Below are 16,401 nucleotides of genomic sequence, written 5' to 3' on the forward strand. Positions count from 1 at the left end.
GTTAAAAATGATAAATGATTGAGGACATTGTTAAAAGAACCATTTTGTTCCTTTTTTATGCTTTTGAATCTCTGTCTTTTGGTTATTGCCATGACTTTGTATTTATCGGTCCTATCACTTTTTCATATTTAATATATTAATATATAAAGATGTCTGAATTTGAGACTTTTTGACATTAAAGTTAGCCTTAGTGGATCCAAAATAGTAATATATTATAAGAAAATATTATTGGGGTGATCAAATTATCTATTCATTCCACGTGACTAAAGTATTTGAGTCGATAAAAAAACAACACGTTGCATCGTTCTTCCTTTAACTTTTGTCACTGTCATAATAAATTATTTAATAAGGCTGATACAAAGTGCCCAACAGTTTTTCATTGTTGGATTTTGAGCAAGTATTTCGAATTATAATTTTTTTTACTGTATATCCAACGATAATAATGAGACGTCTATACTGTAGTAATTTCATTGAATAATGTATCTACTAATGTCAAATTTTGTGTATAATAGTTGGAAGCATTTTCAACCCTTTGTTTTAAATTAATAAATTATTGGACACGAAGTTAGTGAATCATTAAACACAATGAGTTAAAAGGATAGAGAAGAAGATGAGGCATTTCATTGTTCTTATTTGACACAAACAACAGCAACAACCAAAGCCATACACATACCCAACCATGGCTGATTAAAGCAAGAACTCAACAGAAGACAGAGAACACTTATAAACAACAACTTGAAACACAAACACAGAGAGCGAAAGAGGAAAGGGAGTTAGATGGCAGAGAAAACAGAACCATGATAACAATAATACTACATGGAACCAAAGGGTTCGACTCTAGCAGGCGCTGGCGCCGGCGTATGAGTTACAGTGTTTCTTATTAGTGGGGCTACCACTGCAGTCGCCCATGGGGTTTCCCCGGCCGTTACCACAAGATTTGACGAACGGGTTCTGGGTTTTGTCTGTGTGGACTTTCAGGCCATTAAAATTCAGAAACCGAGCTATCTCACGACGCACCAGCAATTCCACCTCCACCTCGCCGTACGTGGCGTTGGCCCTGCCCAGACTCGAAGCTCTGCTGCTGTTGCTGGAACAGAGGATGATTGTCACCATCAACGCCGCCACTGCTACTCCCCAAAACGAACTCCGACCACCCATTTTTGTCTCTCTCTTTCTCTTTCTCTGAATGTGGGATTATCAATGGTGGGAGGGCGGGATTTATAGTGTTAGTGGGAATTAAAGAAACTTGGAGATGGAGGCAGGGATTCTAATTTCTCTTTCTCTGCATTATTGTTACTATTTTATCCTTCCCTTTTCCTTTTGCTGCTTTAGTTTTTTTTTTTTTTATAATTTAAACTTTGTATTTATCCAAATTCATTTTAGAGTTCACTAGTCTCACCAATTTGCAAGCTTTTACTACATTCAAACATTCAAAGAATTAACAATCTATTTAGAATGATTTTAAGTATTTAAAACACTAGCTACAACAGGGAAACGTCTAATAATATATCCAACGATTCATATCAACAAGTCTTGCTTTTGTTTCACTTTTTCTTTTGTCTAAATTGTATCGTGGTAGTAAACAGTGATGTGGGTTCCCTTCTACCTTTCTTCATGCTCACTGTTTCCAAGCTTTTTTTTTTCTTTTTTTTCTTTTTTTCTGGAAATCTTGGAATAAATAGCTTTAATTGATTTATACAATAGAGAAGCTTGTTTGAATATTGCATGTCAATAAATGACTAAATCTTAGGTAATTGAGCAAGATGACAATTTTACCTCTCTGAAGGCTGAAATAATTCAACTCCTCTAAAATTATGCCTTTCCTGCAAGTTTAATACCCATAAAGAAAAACCATAAAATAGAAAAACATTAATCAATAAATAACAAAATTGAAACTTTTTTATGGGTTAAAAAGAGATTGAAACTTTATAAAAGTTAAAGTTGAAAAGCATCCTGCATATATATAGTGCTTTAAGTACAACTGAGTAACCTTATATATTACAGGAAACATAAAGAAAGTAGTTCAAAAACAATATAATTTTCTTTCTTTTCATATCTATAAATCTAATAAATTTGAAGGAATGGGTTTAACAACTCTAGTTTCAGTAGTTTCAAGAGAGAAAAACATAAAGGAAAAAAGATCTAACTCCAAAGACCCAGAAAATAATTATACTAGCAGAGAAGGAAGTCATAATTCAGATTGGTAGAGACGACATGTCGCACCAACTTTTAAAATTAAAGTTAAAGATGGGTACACATTACATTTTACTTTTGCTACTAACAAGATGTCAAGCGTTTTAGTGGGATGGCAAAAGGTGAAAGGTCAATACTAATACCAATATCCAAAAAGTAGAAGTTGAACAGAACATACTTTATATGTGGCCCCTTCAATTTTAAGCTCTCTGCATATTTCCATGGAGCAAACACTGATAATTGGATATTAACAAATCTAGTTAAGGTCGATTTTTAATTTGAATGATCAAACACAAATTCGTTAAATTTTAAGCCCTCTCTTCTTTCCTCTCTCACTACGCAACTATTCACACTTGACAAGGTGTGTAAAATCCAAACCGACAGAACCCATAGTTGATGATGGGTTTTCCGAGTTTTCATTTCACCTTCATACAGAAAGAACAAATTATTCATCAAAGAAGAGAACATGGTGAGCAATTCTCAAAATTCTCATCTATGAACAAAATCCTCTTCCACGCTAACCACTCAACACTGCACGCTGCCATGATTAATTGAAAGGAAAAGCATTTTACAATGCCACCAACGAATCCAACGGACAAAGATCATAACCGAGTTTCAAGCAATGATTATGCAAAAATTGTACAATGGTTAAGATTAAAGTTCGTTCTCTATCATTGTCAGTAGGGCATCGGGAGGACAGGCAAGACAAGTCTAGGAAATAATTCACCCTCCGTCCACAACATAAACCCTCCTAATATTCGGTTGGGCTTGAGGTGGGAATTCTCCACGGGAAAAGTTGCAGGCTCAAGGTGGGAATTTCCCCATTTTAGTTTTGAATTTTGGTCGTTGGGCTTTGTTTCTGGTTATATAGTATTAATTCCAAGGATCCGGAATTGGGGTACAATACAGGAAAAAGTTTTTCCCAAAACCGCCAGCTTAAGGCAGGTTCCATGAGAAATTTTCACCCCTTTTTGCTAAGTGTGGGACATTAGAAGTTTGATGGATATGTATAGAAGAGAAAGGAACCTGACCGATCAGCCATGTTCAAAACAGCAAGGCCAACAACCCTGACCGATCAGCCATGGCGAACAGATACATGTTTAATTATGTCTAAATTAAACGTGACATATACACATAAATATAGAAAAAGAACCACCATGCATAGTTGCTATTAACAAAAGATGCTAAACATAAAAACAAATTGAATCTGAGGGAGGTAAAATAAAATTTAAAAAAACACTACTCAAATAAATTAAGATCAGAGAGCCGATTGAATGGCCTAGGGGTATATAGACGATGGTATAAGCCATTAATTTAAACCAATTCGAATCTAGTTCCCCAAGTCAAAATTTGAACAAATTTAGAGGATTGAGTAAAACATGATACATCCTAGAATTTATGCAGAAAGGTAGATGGTTTAACTTACAGATGAACAAAAATCCAATCTTCAGCGAATTGCCAAACCTTGAACACCCTGTGATCCATCCTCAACTACTTTGTTTGCTCGAATGGTGCCAATGACATTCGCAATATTACCCTGTAAAAGCATCACCATAGTTTTGTTCAAGGCGGAAAACCAGAAGGAAAGGCAGATCACTAACTGCACCTTGTCAAGCCTTGTTAAAGGAAAAATTGGTGTCCATACTTACGACTAATTACTGGACTTTATAGTTGTCTACTCCCAAAAGAAAATGTGACACATGTAGAGGAACTTTAACGAAAGTTATCTTTAATATTATGAGAGACAAAAGAAATAACTTACCCTCCATGTGGCTAGCTTCATTCTAAGCGTTTCCCACTGATGCTGCCCAAATACACGGTCACTACAGCGGCTGCACGTGAACATCAAAAGAACAATTATATTGGTACAAAATAAGCTTATGCCTAACCAAAGAAGTGTGTTGCAGAGATGTGGATAGTGTGCAGCACACACCTCACAATCACAACTCCATTCATCTGGTCCATTTTGCAGTCAATCAATTTGGAAGTAATGGCCTTCACGACCCACAGTTCCACCTCATCATCATTGATCTGAAGCACAAATCATACCCAAATGATAAAATAAAACACAAAAGTAAACTTGTAAAAGGGAAGTTACTTTACCCTGAGTGTGTCCTTAATGAGAGCATACGGAATGCGGGCAGATTCATTTGAGCCAAGATCCACCAATGACAATAACCTCATTTTTGCAATACAGTCTTCATGGACGAGACCTTCACCAGTGCAAGAAATATATCCAATGAGTGTATTGAGTCAAAAAAACAAAGCTAAAATTAGGGATCATTAGAATTATAACTAGAGTGGAGAAGTTTACCATAGCTTTTCAATAAAGTAGAATTTGCAGCTTGAAATTCCAAGTAAGCATCCAATCTCTGAGTCAGAAAAATCTTCAGAAGCTGATAAACCAATGAATATTTGGGATCCTTCTCCAGTTGCCCTACAGCAGGCATGTCTAACAAATCACACTGCAAACACAAAGAATAGTTTTTAGACAACAAGTCAATAATATTGGTTAAAGATTAAATTTGAAACATAAATTAGGAATACAACAATGGTGAAAAAATTTCTCTTCTAATTTAATCAGTAGCCAAAAGAAATAAAAAAAAAAATAATATGAAGAGCAAAAATGCATTCCAAAAACTCACATGCAGTCCAATAAACACTTTTAAGAAAAATATTCAGTTTTTTCAACAAGAAACAATAACCAGAGTTTGTTAGACATGAGCATATATCCTGATCTAAATGGTCAAAAGTTTGAATCTCCACCTTTATCAAACTCAAAAAAAAAAAAAAAAAAAAAAAAAAAAAGAAGAAGAAGAAGAAGAAGTAACAAGTTGTTTGAGCCATGGTAAAATAGCTTTAAGAATATAATTGCCGCAGAAGACACAAAAATATAATTCCCGGATAAGAGACTAAAATACCTTAAATAAGTTGGGTGCCTTAATGAATTCAACAATTGCATGAGCAGCTTCCTCCTTTGCTTCATTCAAGTCATCTTCACCAGTGAAAGTGGCCAAATATTTGGTAAGAAACTTGAAATAATCGTTCGCAGAACTGAAACCAAAGAGAAGTTGACAATCACATATTAGTTTATTATAATGAGTAAGACTAAACAAAAAAAGGTAGGAGGTAACAGTAAGTGTAAGTAAAAATGTAAAAAAGATACTAAAGGACACTCGTTAAGTAACATAATTCATTCTGTGATACCTCTTACTTCCTTTCAAAACATCGGAGATGGCGAGGAAAAGTTCTCTCTGCTCTATGATTCCAATATTCCACTCTCTCAAGAAACTGTCTATCTTTTTTAATGAGGGAATTATATGTTCAGGGACCTTCCCCTTAAGAGATAAATCCAGGGCCTTCATGTATACATAGAACCGGCTATATGGATTCTCAAGCAGGTTGTACAGATTGAACAAGCTGTAATAGATGAAAACTTTTTAAAAAAAGAAGAGCCAAATCATATAACAAAATGCACAAATTTGGCATGCATTACATCTTTAAACGAAGTGCAGGTTTGTCATTTGGCTGTTGGCCAATCTTAGCAGATATAACCTTCGCTATTTCAAATGATTCGTCTGGGTTTCCAGACTTCGTGACAAGATTACAGATAATAGTGAATACACACTCGAGATCTGTACCAAGGGAAGAACCGTGTTAGTGTACATGGATGAAACATTTTCTCTCTCCTCGACTTTCTTTTCACAAAAATGAAAAAAAACTTGTCTCCATGCAGACATGTCTATTGCTCCACTTAAGAAGAATAATACCAATAAAAGAAGCAACCTCAACGACCTTCATTGTATCACAATCACAACCCTTGAAAACAAAAATACAGAGAAAATGGTTCGCCATCCCCTCCCCCCCCAAAACAAATTAATAAAAAGTCCTGGAGATTCATTCTTAGTTCTCAATTTCAAACTATATTTACCTTTTTCAGAAACTTTTGAAAATATCACGTCGGTAGAAGCCAGCATTAAAGATGCCAAATCCACCCATCTTCCCATAACCATACATTCTTGAGCTTCAACGCAGAGTCTATTAACTTGTGGCTCAGCAGCCTACAAATAAAGAAAAACGCCGATTAATAAGCCATAGTACTAACAAATAATCTGCAATATGATGATTCATTCAGTTAAAAAGCGGAGCGTATTTTAGTCGAAATCATAGACAAAAGAACAAATTCTAGTGCTTAAAAAACAAAAGGGAAGGGGAAAAAACATTTATTCTCGTTATGTACGACCTCAAATTAGGCAGAAAAAATAGATTATATAAGCAATATACATTTTCCTCAACTCTTTGCTTCTGCACAAATATAAAGGCACCTAAAATCTAATCGCAACCCGTGTTGATATAGCAAGATTATGTAAATAATGCTAACGGACAAATAAGCACTGTTTTCCGTACCTTACGGCGTATGTGGAAAACATTAGCCGTAGCATACGCCCCGCGAATTACCAGAACTACATGTACATGTCCTCCAATTTCCGACAGACTAAATCAAAAATCGCTACAACTTAATTTCCAATTTCCGACAGAATAAATCAACAACCGTAATTCTAGAGGTCTTTTTTTTTTCTTTTCTTTGCTTTTCTTTTCTTTTTCTTACAATAAGAAAAAAAAAACATTATAGACGATTGAGCAGTGAAAAAAAAGTTTCGATGAAGTTGTAAACCAAAACCTAGTGCAATCCACAAAATCGAGATGTGGACGGCGCTGCCAAAGCACCAAACTGATTTGAAAGATTAAAAGAATTAAAGATTAGGAACCTCGGGACCGGCGTCGGCCCAAGCAAGCTCAGAGGCAAAGCGGACGACGGTGAGCGCTGCATCTTCCTCGGAGGTTTCAACGACAGTCGCCATTGAAGAACCTCTCTAACAAATCCAAGATTCTATCTCCCCACCCGCGCTTTTGTTACAGTAGAGCAAGGCGCCAAGGGAAGCTGCAGAAAACCCTAGGCGCTTAAAGCTTGTGATTCTCACGTGCCACAGTCGCGTGAACTAAAAGCTATTCTCCTTATAAATTCCCTCTTCTTTTGTATTTCGGATATATATATTTTATTTATTTATTTATTTATTTATTTATTTACGTGGACAAATATTGAATAAATAAATAATAATTATGCTAATTTTGTTGTGAATTAATTTGATCCTACTTCTTGTTAATCACACGATCCTAATTGTTTTCTACACTATAATTTTTAGGGACATTTTATTTATCTATTTATTTTATCATTTGAACATAAATAAAGTCTTTATTAAAAAAAAAAATCAATTTCCACTCTGGCATCAATATTATTCACTTTTTTAATTAAAAAGCTTCTCTAATTTTGGTTTGACTAAAAATGTCTAACATTTCCGAAAGTAGACAAATAATTTAGTAAAATCAAGATCCCACATCGATTGGAGAGAGGAACATTTTTAAAATCGTGAAGCTGACAACAATACGTAACAGGCTATAACGGACAATATCTACTAGCGATTGACTCCAGCCGTTACAAATAGTATTAGACCTAGATTTTAGGTGGTGTGTCAGCGAGGACACCAGGTTCCAAAATTGTTGGATTGTGAGATCCCACGTTAGTTTGAGAGGAGAACGAAACATTCCTCACAAGGGTGTGGAATCTGAGAGAAAAACGAAACATTCTGAGAGAAAAACGAAACATTCCTTATAAAAGAGAGTGGGAACCTCTCTCTAGCAGACGCGTCTTAAAACAAACTATGAGGTTGACAGTAATAGGTAATGGGCAAAAGCAGACAATATCTACTAACGAACAACAATCCCCATGAATCCCTCAAAACACGTCTAACGATGATACATAATGGGCCAAAACGGACGAACAATCCCATGAATCCCCCAAACAGAGAAGTAGCACACAGACGACAAAGGAAACAGCATGTTTTAGGTTTGAATAAAGTACCAGAACCTTTTATTTTTGTTGATGTCTAATGAGCCAATACATTATTGATTCGTTCTGACCTTACAATGTGGCCTGATGGCTTCTGCCTCAAGTTATGCCATGACTGTGTTTTAATCTTTGAGATGTCTACCAATAGCTTGTTCAGAGCTTGAGGCTTTGAGAAGAAAGGGGAATGATCTGCCCCTTTTAGCCGAAACACCTGCTGTGGGGGGCTTTTGTTCATCATGCTTTCTTGTAATGTGATGGGAATGGCATTGTCTTCTGGAGTTTCGATGTAAAACCGTCCGATCGATCCATATTTCGACTCCGAAAGGCACAGCTTTTCCAGAATAGGCGCAAATGGAATCGGTCTCATTGATACAGATGCCAGAGCAACATCCTGGACCAAAAATACAAATGGCTATGAGAATTAGAACACAGAACTCCACAAACTGTGATATTAAAAGACACAATGAGAAGTTTATGAGTTACCTTGGCAGGACTTTTGTGGAAAAATATGTCCCGCAACAGTGATTTTTCGAAGTTGATAGCAGTCGGAGGATGATCGTTCCCATTTGCGTATGAAAACGTCTGAGCCTGCTGCATTAGATCGTCTGCACCAGCCTGCAGTAGGTGAACAAGACACCATTCACATACCTCAACTACAGGGTTTAAGGGAAAACACAATGTTCTTTCCAGAAATTGTCAGAGGTTCGTGATTCCTAACATGGTATCAGAGTCATGCTGTGATGTCCCACATTGGTTGGGGAGGAGAACAAACCACCATTTACAAGGGTGTGGAAACCTTCCCCTAACAGACGTGTTTTAAAGCCTTGAGGGAACCCCGAAAGGGAAAGCCCAAAGAGAACAATATCTGCTAGTGGTGGATCTGGGTATTTACAAATGGTATCAGAGCCAGACACTGGACGATGTGCTAGCCTTCTCGTTGTTCCCCGAAGGGGGGTAGACACGAGGTGGTGTGCCAGTAAGGACGTTGGCCCCAAAGGGGGGTGGATTTGGGGGCGGTCCCACATCGATTGGAGGAAAAAAAGAGTGCCAACGAGGACGCTGGGCCCCAAAGGAGGGTGGATTGTGATGTTCCATATTGGTTGGGGAGGAGAACAAACCACCATTTATAAGGGTGTGGAAACCTTCCCCTAGCAGACGCGTTTCAAAGCCTTTAAGGGAAGCCCGAAAGGGAAAGCCCGAAAGGGAAAGCCCAAAGAAGACAATATCGGTCGTTACACATGCCTTTAACTTAGTCATGTCAATAGAATCCTCAAATGTAGAACAAAGAAGTTGTGAGCCTCAAAGGTATAGTCAAAAGTGACTCACATGTCGAACAAAGAATGTACTTTGTTCGAGGGCTCTAAAAAAATTTTGAGGGCTCCATAAACCTCAAGGGAGGCTCTATAGTGTACTTTGTTCGTACATGTTCATTGTTATCACACCTTTTGGGGAAACCAAAAGCAAAGTCACGAGAGCCTATGCTCAAAGTGGACAATATTAGGTTCGTGGTTTCTAACAAGCTGGAGAACATCATTTCATACAACACAATTCAAATACATGTGCCATGCCTTCCAAAACGAGCAACTTCAGAATTTCAATCCAAATTAGCAAGGATACCTGGTGGGAGAACATGTCTAAAGTGCTCTGTCCATTACTCAACATTGCCGCAGCAATAAATATGGCTTTTGCAATCCTAAAAGGAAACAATTCCATTGCATAAGCAATACATGCACCGCCAAAATCATGTCCCACCAAGATAACCTGCACAAAGATGTTCCAAAATGTCAAGCTCAAAGCTGGATAAGGAGAGAATAAGTGAATGACTTCATAGTTACTCATTCACAGCCATTTCCAGCACCTTTTCTCCTTCAGCAAGCTTCTCAAGGAAATCGGTAAGAGGCTGCACGTATTGCGAAAGGCTCGCGATTCGATTCGGATCGAACGAATGAACTCCTGAACCAGTTAAATCTATTGCAGTAGCTTTGTAACCCCCTTCTTCTAAAAGTGCTATGGTTTTGTACCAACACCATGCACCAAAGCCACCACCATGGACAAGAACAAAATGATTTGTTTCTATATCCTCAAGTTTAACATTCTGCATGCTCAAAAACAAATGAAATCAACCAATTTTCTTCACCAAAGCCACCACCATGCACGTGATTGGTTAGCTGTAACAGCTAAGTCCACCACTAAGTCCACCACTAGCAGATATTGTCTTTTTTGGGTTTTTCCTTTTGGACTTCACCTCAAGGCTTTAAAATGCGTCTGCTAGGGAAAAGTTTCCACACCATTACAAAGGGTGTTTCGTTCTCCTCTCCAACCAATATGGGATATCACGATCCACCCCCATTCAGGGTCCAGCGTCCTCGCTAGCACATCGTCTCATGTCTACCCCTTTGGGGAACAGCCTCCTCACTGGCATATCGTTTGGTGTCTGACTCTAATACCATTTGTAACAGCCTAAGTCCACCGCTAGTAGATATTGTCTTTTTTGAGCTTTCCCTTTCGGGCTTCCCCTCAAAGCTTTAAAACATGTATGCTAGGGAAAGGTTTCCACACCATGACAAAGGGTGTTTCGTTCTCCACCCAACCAATATGTGATATCACATTAGCTGTTTCAAATTACTGTTGTTTTTCCTATCATCAACTCAAAAACCATAAGATCCATTTTGAAATTTGGAGGCTACATCAATTCATGAACTAAATATCCAGAGAAAAACACCAAAAAAAAAAGCACTAAAACTCTACCTGGGCAACAAGCTGGTGGGGTTGAAGCATGGGATCGGTAAGCGACCGAGCACGAGTACTCGAACTACGCGGCAAAGCGTTGCTATTCTTCGACCCTGATTTCGGGTACCGAAGCGAAGAGGTTCGATCAAAAGGGTCGCGCCCGTGGTGCTGTTGAAATAAAATCGCAGCGGCAAGAATTTGCTGTTGGGTCAGAGCAGCATCGGGTTTTTCTTTCCTCGAAGAACGACCTCGGGTCCATATTTTACTCGAATTGGCGGACGACGGCGGGTTGAGAGGGCGCTTGGTGGGCCTTTTCTTCGTCGGCTTGGGCGCGAGACTGCCACAGAAATTACCCATTAGCAGAGCATAAAGTGATCGAAGAGGGCGCAGTTCGAGGGCGGTCTGTTTTGGCGACAGAGAAGGGAATGAATGGATGAATGAATCTCAAAGGAAAGAAATTTATACTTTGTTCTTTGACTATGGAGCATTCAAAGCACACCGTATCGGCGGCCTCCAGCGATGACTGAGATCCAAGTCGGTGTCTTTTTCCAACAAATAGAATAAGCGTTATTAGTATTTACATAATTGTGGAATTATCTAATTTCATATTAATTTTATATTTTATAACAATTTTTAATCTTTTATTTTACCAAATTTAAAACAAAGACAACAAAAATGGTCGGATGGGGGAAGACTTTGAGTTTGGTTGGGATCCGTTACTTTAAATTGCACAGCTACTTTAGGTGAGCATTTAATTGGACTGCAAATTAGATTTTAAGGTTTCGTGACATTCATTAATTAAATACTCCCTATGCTTTAGGTTAAGATACACATTTATATCGATAAAGTCGTGACAAACCATATTTTTCTAATAGATATTGTAATCCACTCCCTTTGGGACCCAGCGTTCTTGGTGGCACACTACTTTGTGACTAACTCTGATACCACTGTAACAACTCAAGCCTACCACTAATAGATATTGTAATCTACTCCCCTTGGGACCCAGCGTTCTCACTGGCACACTACTTGGTGACTAACTCTTATACCACTGTAACAACTCAAGCCCACCGCTTAGTTGATATTGTAATCCACTCCCCTTGGGACCCAGTGTTCTCTCTGGCACACTACTTAGTGACTAACTATGATATCACTGTAATAACTCAAGCTCACCATTAGTAGATATTGTAATCCACTCCCCTTGGGACCCAGTGTTCTCTTTAGCACACTACTTGGTGACAGACTCTGATACCACTCTAACAACTCAAGCTGCTAATAGATATTGTCCGTTTTAATCTGTTACGTATTATCGTTAGTCTCGCGATCTTTAACATTTATAAGATATGTTTCATTTCGCTCTCCAATCAAACTTAGACAAGTAACAAGAGAATGGGTTTCACATTCAATGATGGCTTCAAATCTGCCTACCTTCCCCTTTATTGCCCTTTGACCTCTGACCGACATCCCCCTAACTGTTTACCTTTTTCTCCCTATTTATTATATTATTTAAAGCATTGACTTTTTTTTTTCCCCATTTATGTGTAAATTTAGGTCTCCTGATTTTCTTCTTCCCATATTTTTATATTTTGTTTTAAGTTTATTTTTATTTAAAGCTTCACCAATTAATAATTTGTAAAGAGAACAATTAATATATCAAAATGCAATGCGTTAATTTTTCAAAAATTACAATATTATCCTTAATTTTTTATAATAAATTTTTTAAAAATAAAAATAATATTACTTTTAATCCAATATTCTAATTATTATTGCATGGTAAGGATACTTTTAAAATGAAAAGTAAAATTAATATTGGGTTAAGGGTATGTTTGGAATAGTCTTCAATCGACCATTTCGTTCATACGGCCCATAAAAGAAGTAATGGGCCTATAAAAGCCCAAGTTTTGACATTTAAAAAAATAATAATAATTAATCACAAATTGATTTGATTATAGCAAACATTCATTTACTATAATTGATAATTGACTTAATTAATTCATAGTAATCATTAATTTAATGAATTACATAATTTTCCCAATATTGATTTAAATACTCTCTTTTTATTGGTAGTTGATGTAATAATGATAGCCAACTTTTTTTTAATCCTTTTTACAGTAATAGCTAACTGTGGTAATTAATGTTGACCGCTACCTTGATTTAACCTCACTCATTCATGTATATTTACCCCCTCAATAATCACAATTACCTCTTTTAACCTCTTTTTGTTTTTATTATTTATTCGTTTATTAAATTATAGTTAACGTCAATGTCAAAGTGAGCATAATTCATCTAACACAAAGTGTATATTCTCGATCGAAAACCAACTAATTGAACTAATTTTACACTGGTCGGTTATTTAAGTTTAATTGTTGAAATGGTACATGTAACGCTCCAGATCCACTGCTAGCAAATATTGTTCTTTTTGTGCTTTCCCTTTTGGGCTTCCCCTTAAGGCTTTAAAACTCGTTTGCTAGTGGAAGATTTCCATACCCTTATAAATGGTGGTTTGTTCTCCTCCCCAGCCAATGTGGAACATCACAATCCTCCCCCCTTCGGAGCCCAGCGTCCTTGCTGGCACTCTTTCCTTCCTCCAATCGATGTGGGACCGCCCCCAAATCCACCCCCTTTGGAGCCCAACGTTCTTACTGGCACACCGCCTCGTGTCTACCCCCTTTCGGGGATCAGACACGAACGATGTGCCAGCCTTCTCGCTGTTCCCCGAAGGTGGTAGACACGAGGCGTCGTGTCAGTAAGGACGCTAGGCCCCAAAGGGGGGTGGATTTGGGGGTGGTCTCACATTGATGAGAGGAAAGAAAGAGTGCCAGCGAGGACGCTGGGACCCGAAGGGGGGTGGATTGTGATGTCCCACATTGGTTGGGGAGGAGAACAGACCTCAATTTATAAGGGTGTGAAAACCTTTCCCTCGCGTTTTAAAACCTTAGGAGGAAACCCAGAAAGGGAAGCCGAAAAAAAGACAATATCTGCTAGCGGTGAATCTGGGTCATTACAGTACATGACTGATATCACATTCGAATGAAAGTGACAACATTACGTGTTAAAATGATCCATGTTAATTTAAGAGATAGTTTTCATTCCTATAAGTATGTCGTAAGAAACCAGATATTTGTATCAAAATTAAAAAAATTAGAAATGAATTTTTAAATCTCCAATTCCACTTGGTTACCTAATTGGAAGCAGAAAAAAGTTGGCAATATAATATTTAAAAACATAAAATAAAACAATGAAATTCATTAAAAGTTAATAAAATAATTAATTAAAGTCAAAGTTACATGAATTTGAGAGAGAGAAGAGCATGTGAGTGTGTAGATCCCAATGAACTGTCAATTTTTGAAGACTATGATTTAATTATTGACTTGTTTGAGTTTGTCAATCCTTTGCATAAAACTATTTGCAGACATACCCCCACATTTTTTATATTTTATTATTTTTTTCTTCCATTATTGACTTTGTGTTTAATATATTCAACCAAGTTATTATATTATATAGTTTTAAAACATATCATATGGTTAATATAAAGTTTTAATTAACACAATTTCATGCAAAAGTTTGGTTAATTATAATCATATCATTAATTATTAAATAATAAAGTTAGGAGTAAGTTTGAGATCCATAAAATCTTAAAAAAGCAACTCTCATCATGAAAGATGAGATAAGATGGAATCTGTTGACCTTACTGCACAATCTTGAATATCTTCGATTTAAATTTGTAATGAGAGACTATCCCTGGTGTGAGATCCATAATATCTTAGATTTAATGATTATTCTTTAGGCCATACGGTTTATACACACAACATGAACCCACTGAGCATGCTTGTTAACGTATGTGACACTCTAGTAGAGGAGGGGTACATGAATTGTAACCGTCCATGCCCACAGCTAGTAGATATTGTCCTTTTTTGGCTTCTCCTTAAGGTTGGTGGCGGTATGTAATGGATCAAATCGGATAATATATGCTAATGGTGACCTTGAGCTGTTACAAATGATATTAGAGCCAGACACGGGGCGGTGTGTTAGTCATTTCTTACATATTCATAGTAGACGCATTTTAAAACTGTGAAACGTACGACAATACGCAACGAGAAAAAACAGACAATATCTATTAGTGGTGGGGCTTTGACTATTACTAATGGTGTGATGGGTGTCTGGAAGATTCCATATTGATTGGAGAGGGGAACAAGACATTCCTTATAAGTGTGGGAAAATCTCTTCTTAGTAAACGCGTTTTAAAAACTATGAGGCTGATGACGATATGTAAGAGGCTAAAGTGGACAATATCTGCTAGCGGTGGGTCTGGACTGTTATATAAATAAATCGAAACCACGTCTGAATGAGAGCGATACTGTGGGTTTGGGTGACCCGGGCAGGTCACGTGGAAATGGAGTGTACAATGGGTAGAAAAATGATGGAGATGGGTGAGTTTGAATTTGTTAAGGGAATCAGTCACGTGATGTCTTCACTTTTCCCATGTGCCTTTGCATTCCCTTTTCCAAATTCGAAAAATTAATAATTTAATATAATTAAAATTAAAGTTAGAATATCAGCACTTTACATATTATTAAATTAAAAAAAAAAAAAAAAACTAATTTGTAATTTTTCTTCAAAACAAAAATATATTTGGAAATTATTTTTCTAATTAATTTCTCTTAATTAAAACAATAAAAACCCAAAAATTATAATTAAAGAAAATTAAAAAAAAAAGTAACAAGAAATAAAAGAATATTAATGGAATATATAAATTATAGAAAAAGTGGTGTTTTGGCTGAATGTCCTTTTCTTGTACTTCTCCCTTTCCCACTATTCCTCACAACTCACATGCTACAATTAATTAATTAATTAATTAATTAATAATATCTTCGTCATTTATATATATTTTTATTTTTCTATCTAGTAAAATGAAAAATTCTAATATCTATAAAAAAAATTAAAAAAAATATTAGTTAGCGATTAAATTATATTAAATTTAGCGTAATTATATGTAATAAAAGATTTAAAAAAATAGGTGACAAAATGATTTAAATTAGATAATGGTAAATGATGTCAAATAGGGTAAGAAATCCATAGGATCTTTTAACACTCTGCTTTTTACATACCATGGTTTTACCCGCCATTAATTCGCTTAGCTGTCCAGGATTTCAATAATTAAAATAAGAGTGTGAAAATGGGAAAATAATTATAAAAAAAATCTCTCTTTTCTGTTTATAAAAATTTTAAAATTTAAATTTAATCCACACCCTCACACCCTTTTAAGATCTATATTATAGACCTACCATTCAAATATATATATTAAAATTTATAAAAATGGACGATGAGTTGACTTTGACTTTATTAAAATATATTATAAATCAATACTTAAACATGCAAATTCGAGCGATCCGAAACATTTCTTATAAACGTGAAAAATATTTGTTTAATAGATGAGTTTTAAAAATGTGAGACGACGATAAATAATGAACTGAAGTAGATAATATCTAGTAACAGTGGGCTTTTACGAGATTTATTTGTGTTTTGGTTTGTTTGAAGAAGGAAGATTTTGTTTTATACGTAACGAAGTGAAG

General features: G+C 36.3%; 2 protein-coding genes across 6 annotated transcripts; both read right to left on the bottom strand.

Annotated features, from left to right (window-relative positions):
• Window positions 1–599: 599 nt before the first annotated feature.
• Window positions 600–7,184, bottom strand: LOC111808072 (uncharacterized). 4 transcript variants are annotated; one of them, XM_087116984.1, is made up of 11 exons: window positions 6,963–7,184; window positions 6,125–6,254; window positions 5,690–5,828; window positions 5,401–5,613; window positions 5,115–5,247; window positions 4,508–4,658; window positions 4,297–4,406; window positions 4,127–4,224; window positions 3,956–4,025; window positions 3,620–3,730; window positions 600–1,823 (listed from the first exon to the last, which is right to left on the bottom strand). In XM_087116984.1, exons 1-10 carry the CDS (start codon window positions 7,053–7,055, stop codon window positions 3,641–3,643), a joined length of 1,227 nt encoding a protein of 408 aa, XP_086973110.1. In that variant the 5' UTR covers window positions 7,056–7,184; the 3' UTR covers window positions 600–1,823; window positions 3,620–3,640. The 4 variants fall into 4 exon arrangements, with proteins under 4 accessions (XP_086973110.1, XP_023549625.2, XP_086973111.1 ...); XM_023693857.2 differs by lacking the exon at window positions 600–1,823 and adding an exon at window positions 2,473–2,618; XM_087116985.1 differs by lacking the exon at window positions 600–1,823 and adding an exon at window positions 2,624–2,731.
• A 711-nt stretch (window positions 7,185–7,895) lies between these two features.
• LOC111808073 (putative methylesterase 11, chloroplastic) lies at window positions 7,896–11,342 on the bottom strand. Of its 2 annotated transcripts, XM_023693861.2 has the most exons (5): window positions 10,850–11,342; window positions 9,960–10,196; window positions 9,719–9,862; window positions 8,585–8,716; window positions 7,897–8,492 (listed from the first exon to the last, which is right to left on the bottom strand). In XM_023693861.2, exons 1-5 carry the CDS (start codon window positions 11,186–11,188, stop codon window positions 8,139–8,141), a joined length of 1,206 nt encoding a protein of 401 aa, XP_023549629.2. In that variant the 5' UTR covers window positions 11,189–11,342; the 3' UTR covers window positions 7,897–8,138. The 2 variants fall into 2 exon arrangements, with proteins under 2 accessions (XP_086985765.1, XP_023549629.2); XM_087129639.1 differs by lacking the exon at window positions 9,960–10,196 and having other exon boundaries at window positions 7,896–8,492; window positions 10,850–11,338.
• Window positions 11,343–16,401: the final 5,059 nt, after the last annotated feature.

The sequence above is a fragment of the Cucurbita pepo genome, chromosome 13 (assembly GCF_057944985.1).
Source record: "Cucurbita pepo subsp. pepo isolate OVF chromosome 13, ASM5794498v1, whole genome shotgun sequence".
Taxonomy (NCBI): domain Eukaryota; kingdom Viridiplantae; phylum Streptophyta; class Magnoliopsida; order Cucurbitales; family Cucurbitaceae; genus Cucurbita; species Cucurbita pepo.

Coding starts and splice junctions, on each gene's coding strand:
- LOC111808072 (XM_087116984.1), bottom strand. CDS start 7,055: ATGGCGACTGTCGTTGAAACCTCCGAGGAAGATGCAGCGCTCACCGTC. Junction 6,255..6,962: donor GGGCCGACGCCGGTCCCGAG/GTTCCTAATCTT, acceptor CTTTATTTGTAG/GCTGCTGAGCCACAAGTTAA. Junction 4,225..4,296: donor TCATTAAGGACACACTCAGG/GTAAAGTAACTT, acceptor TTTGTGCTTCAG/ATCAATGATGATGAGGTGGA.
- LOC111808073 (XM_023693861.2), bottom strand. CDS start 11,188: ATGGGTAATTTCTGTGGCAGTCTCGCGCCCAAGCCGACGAAGAAAAGG. Junction 10,197..10,849: donor CCCACCAGCTTGTTGCCCAG/GTAGAGTTTTAG, acceptor TTGAGCATGCAG/AATGTTAAACTTGAGGATAT. Junction 9,863..9,959: donor AGCTTGCTGAAGGAGAAAAG/GTGCTGGAAATG, acceptor ATCTTTGTGCAG/GTTATCTTGGTGGGACATGA.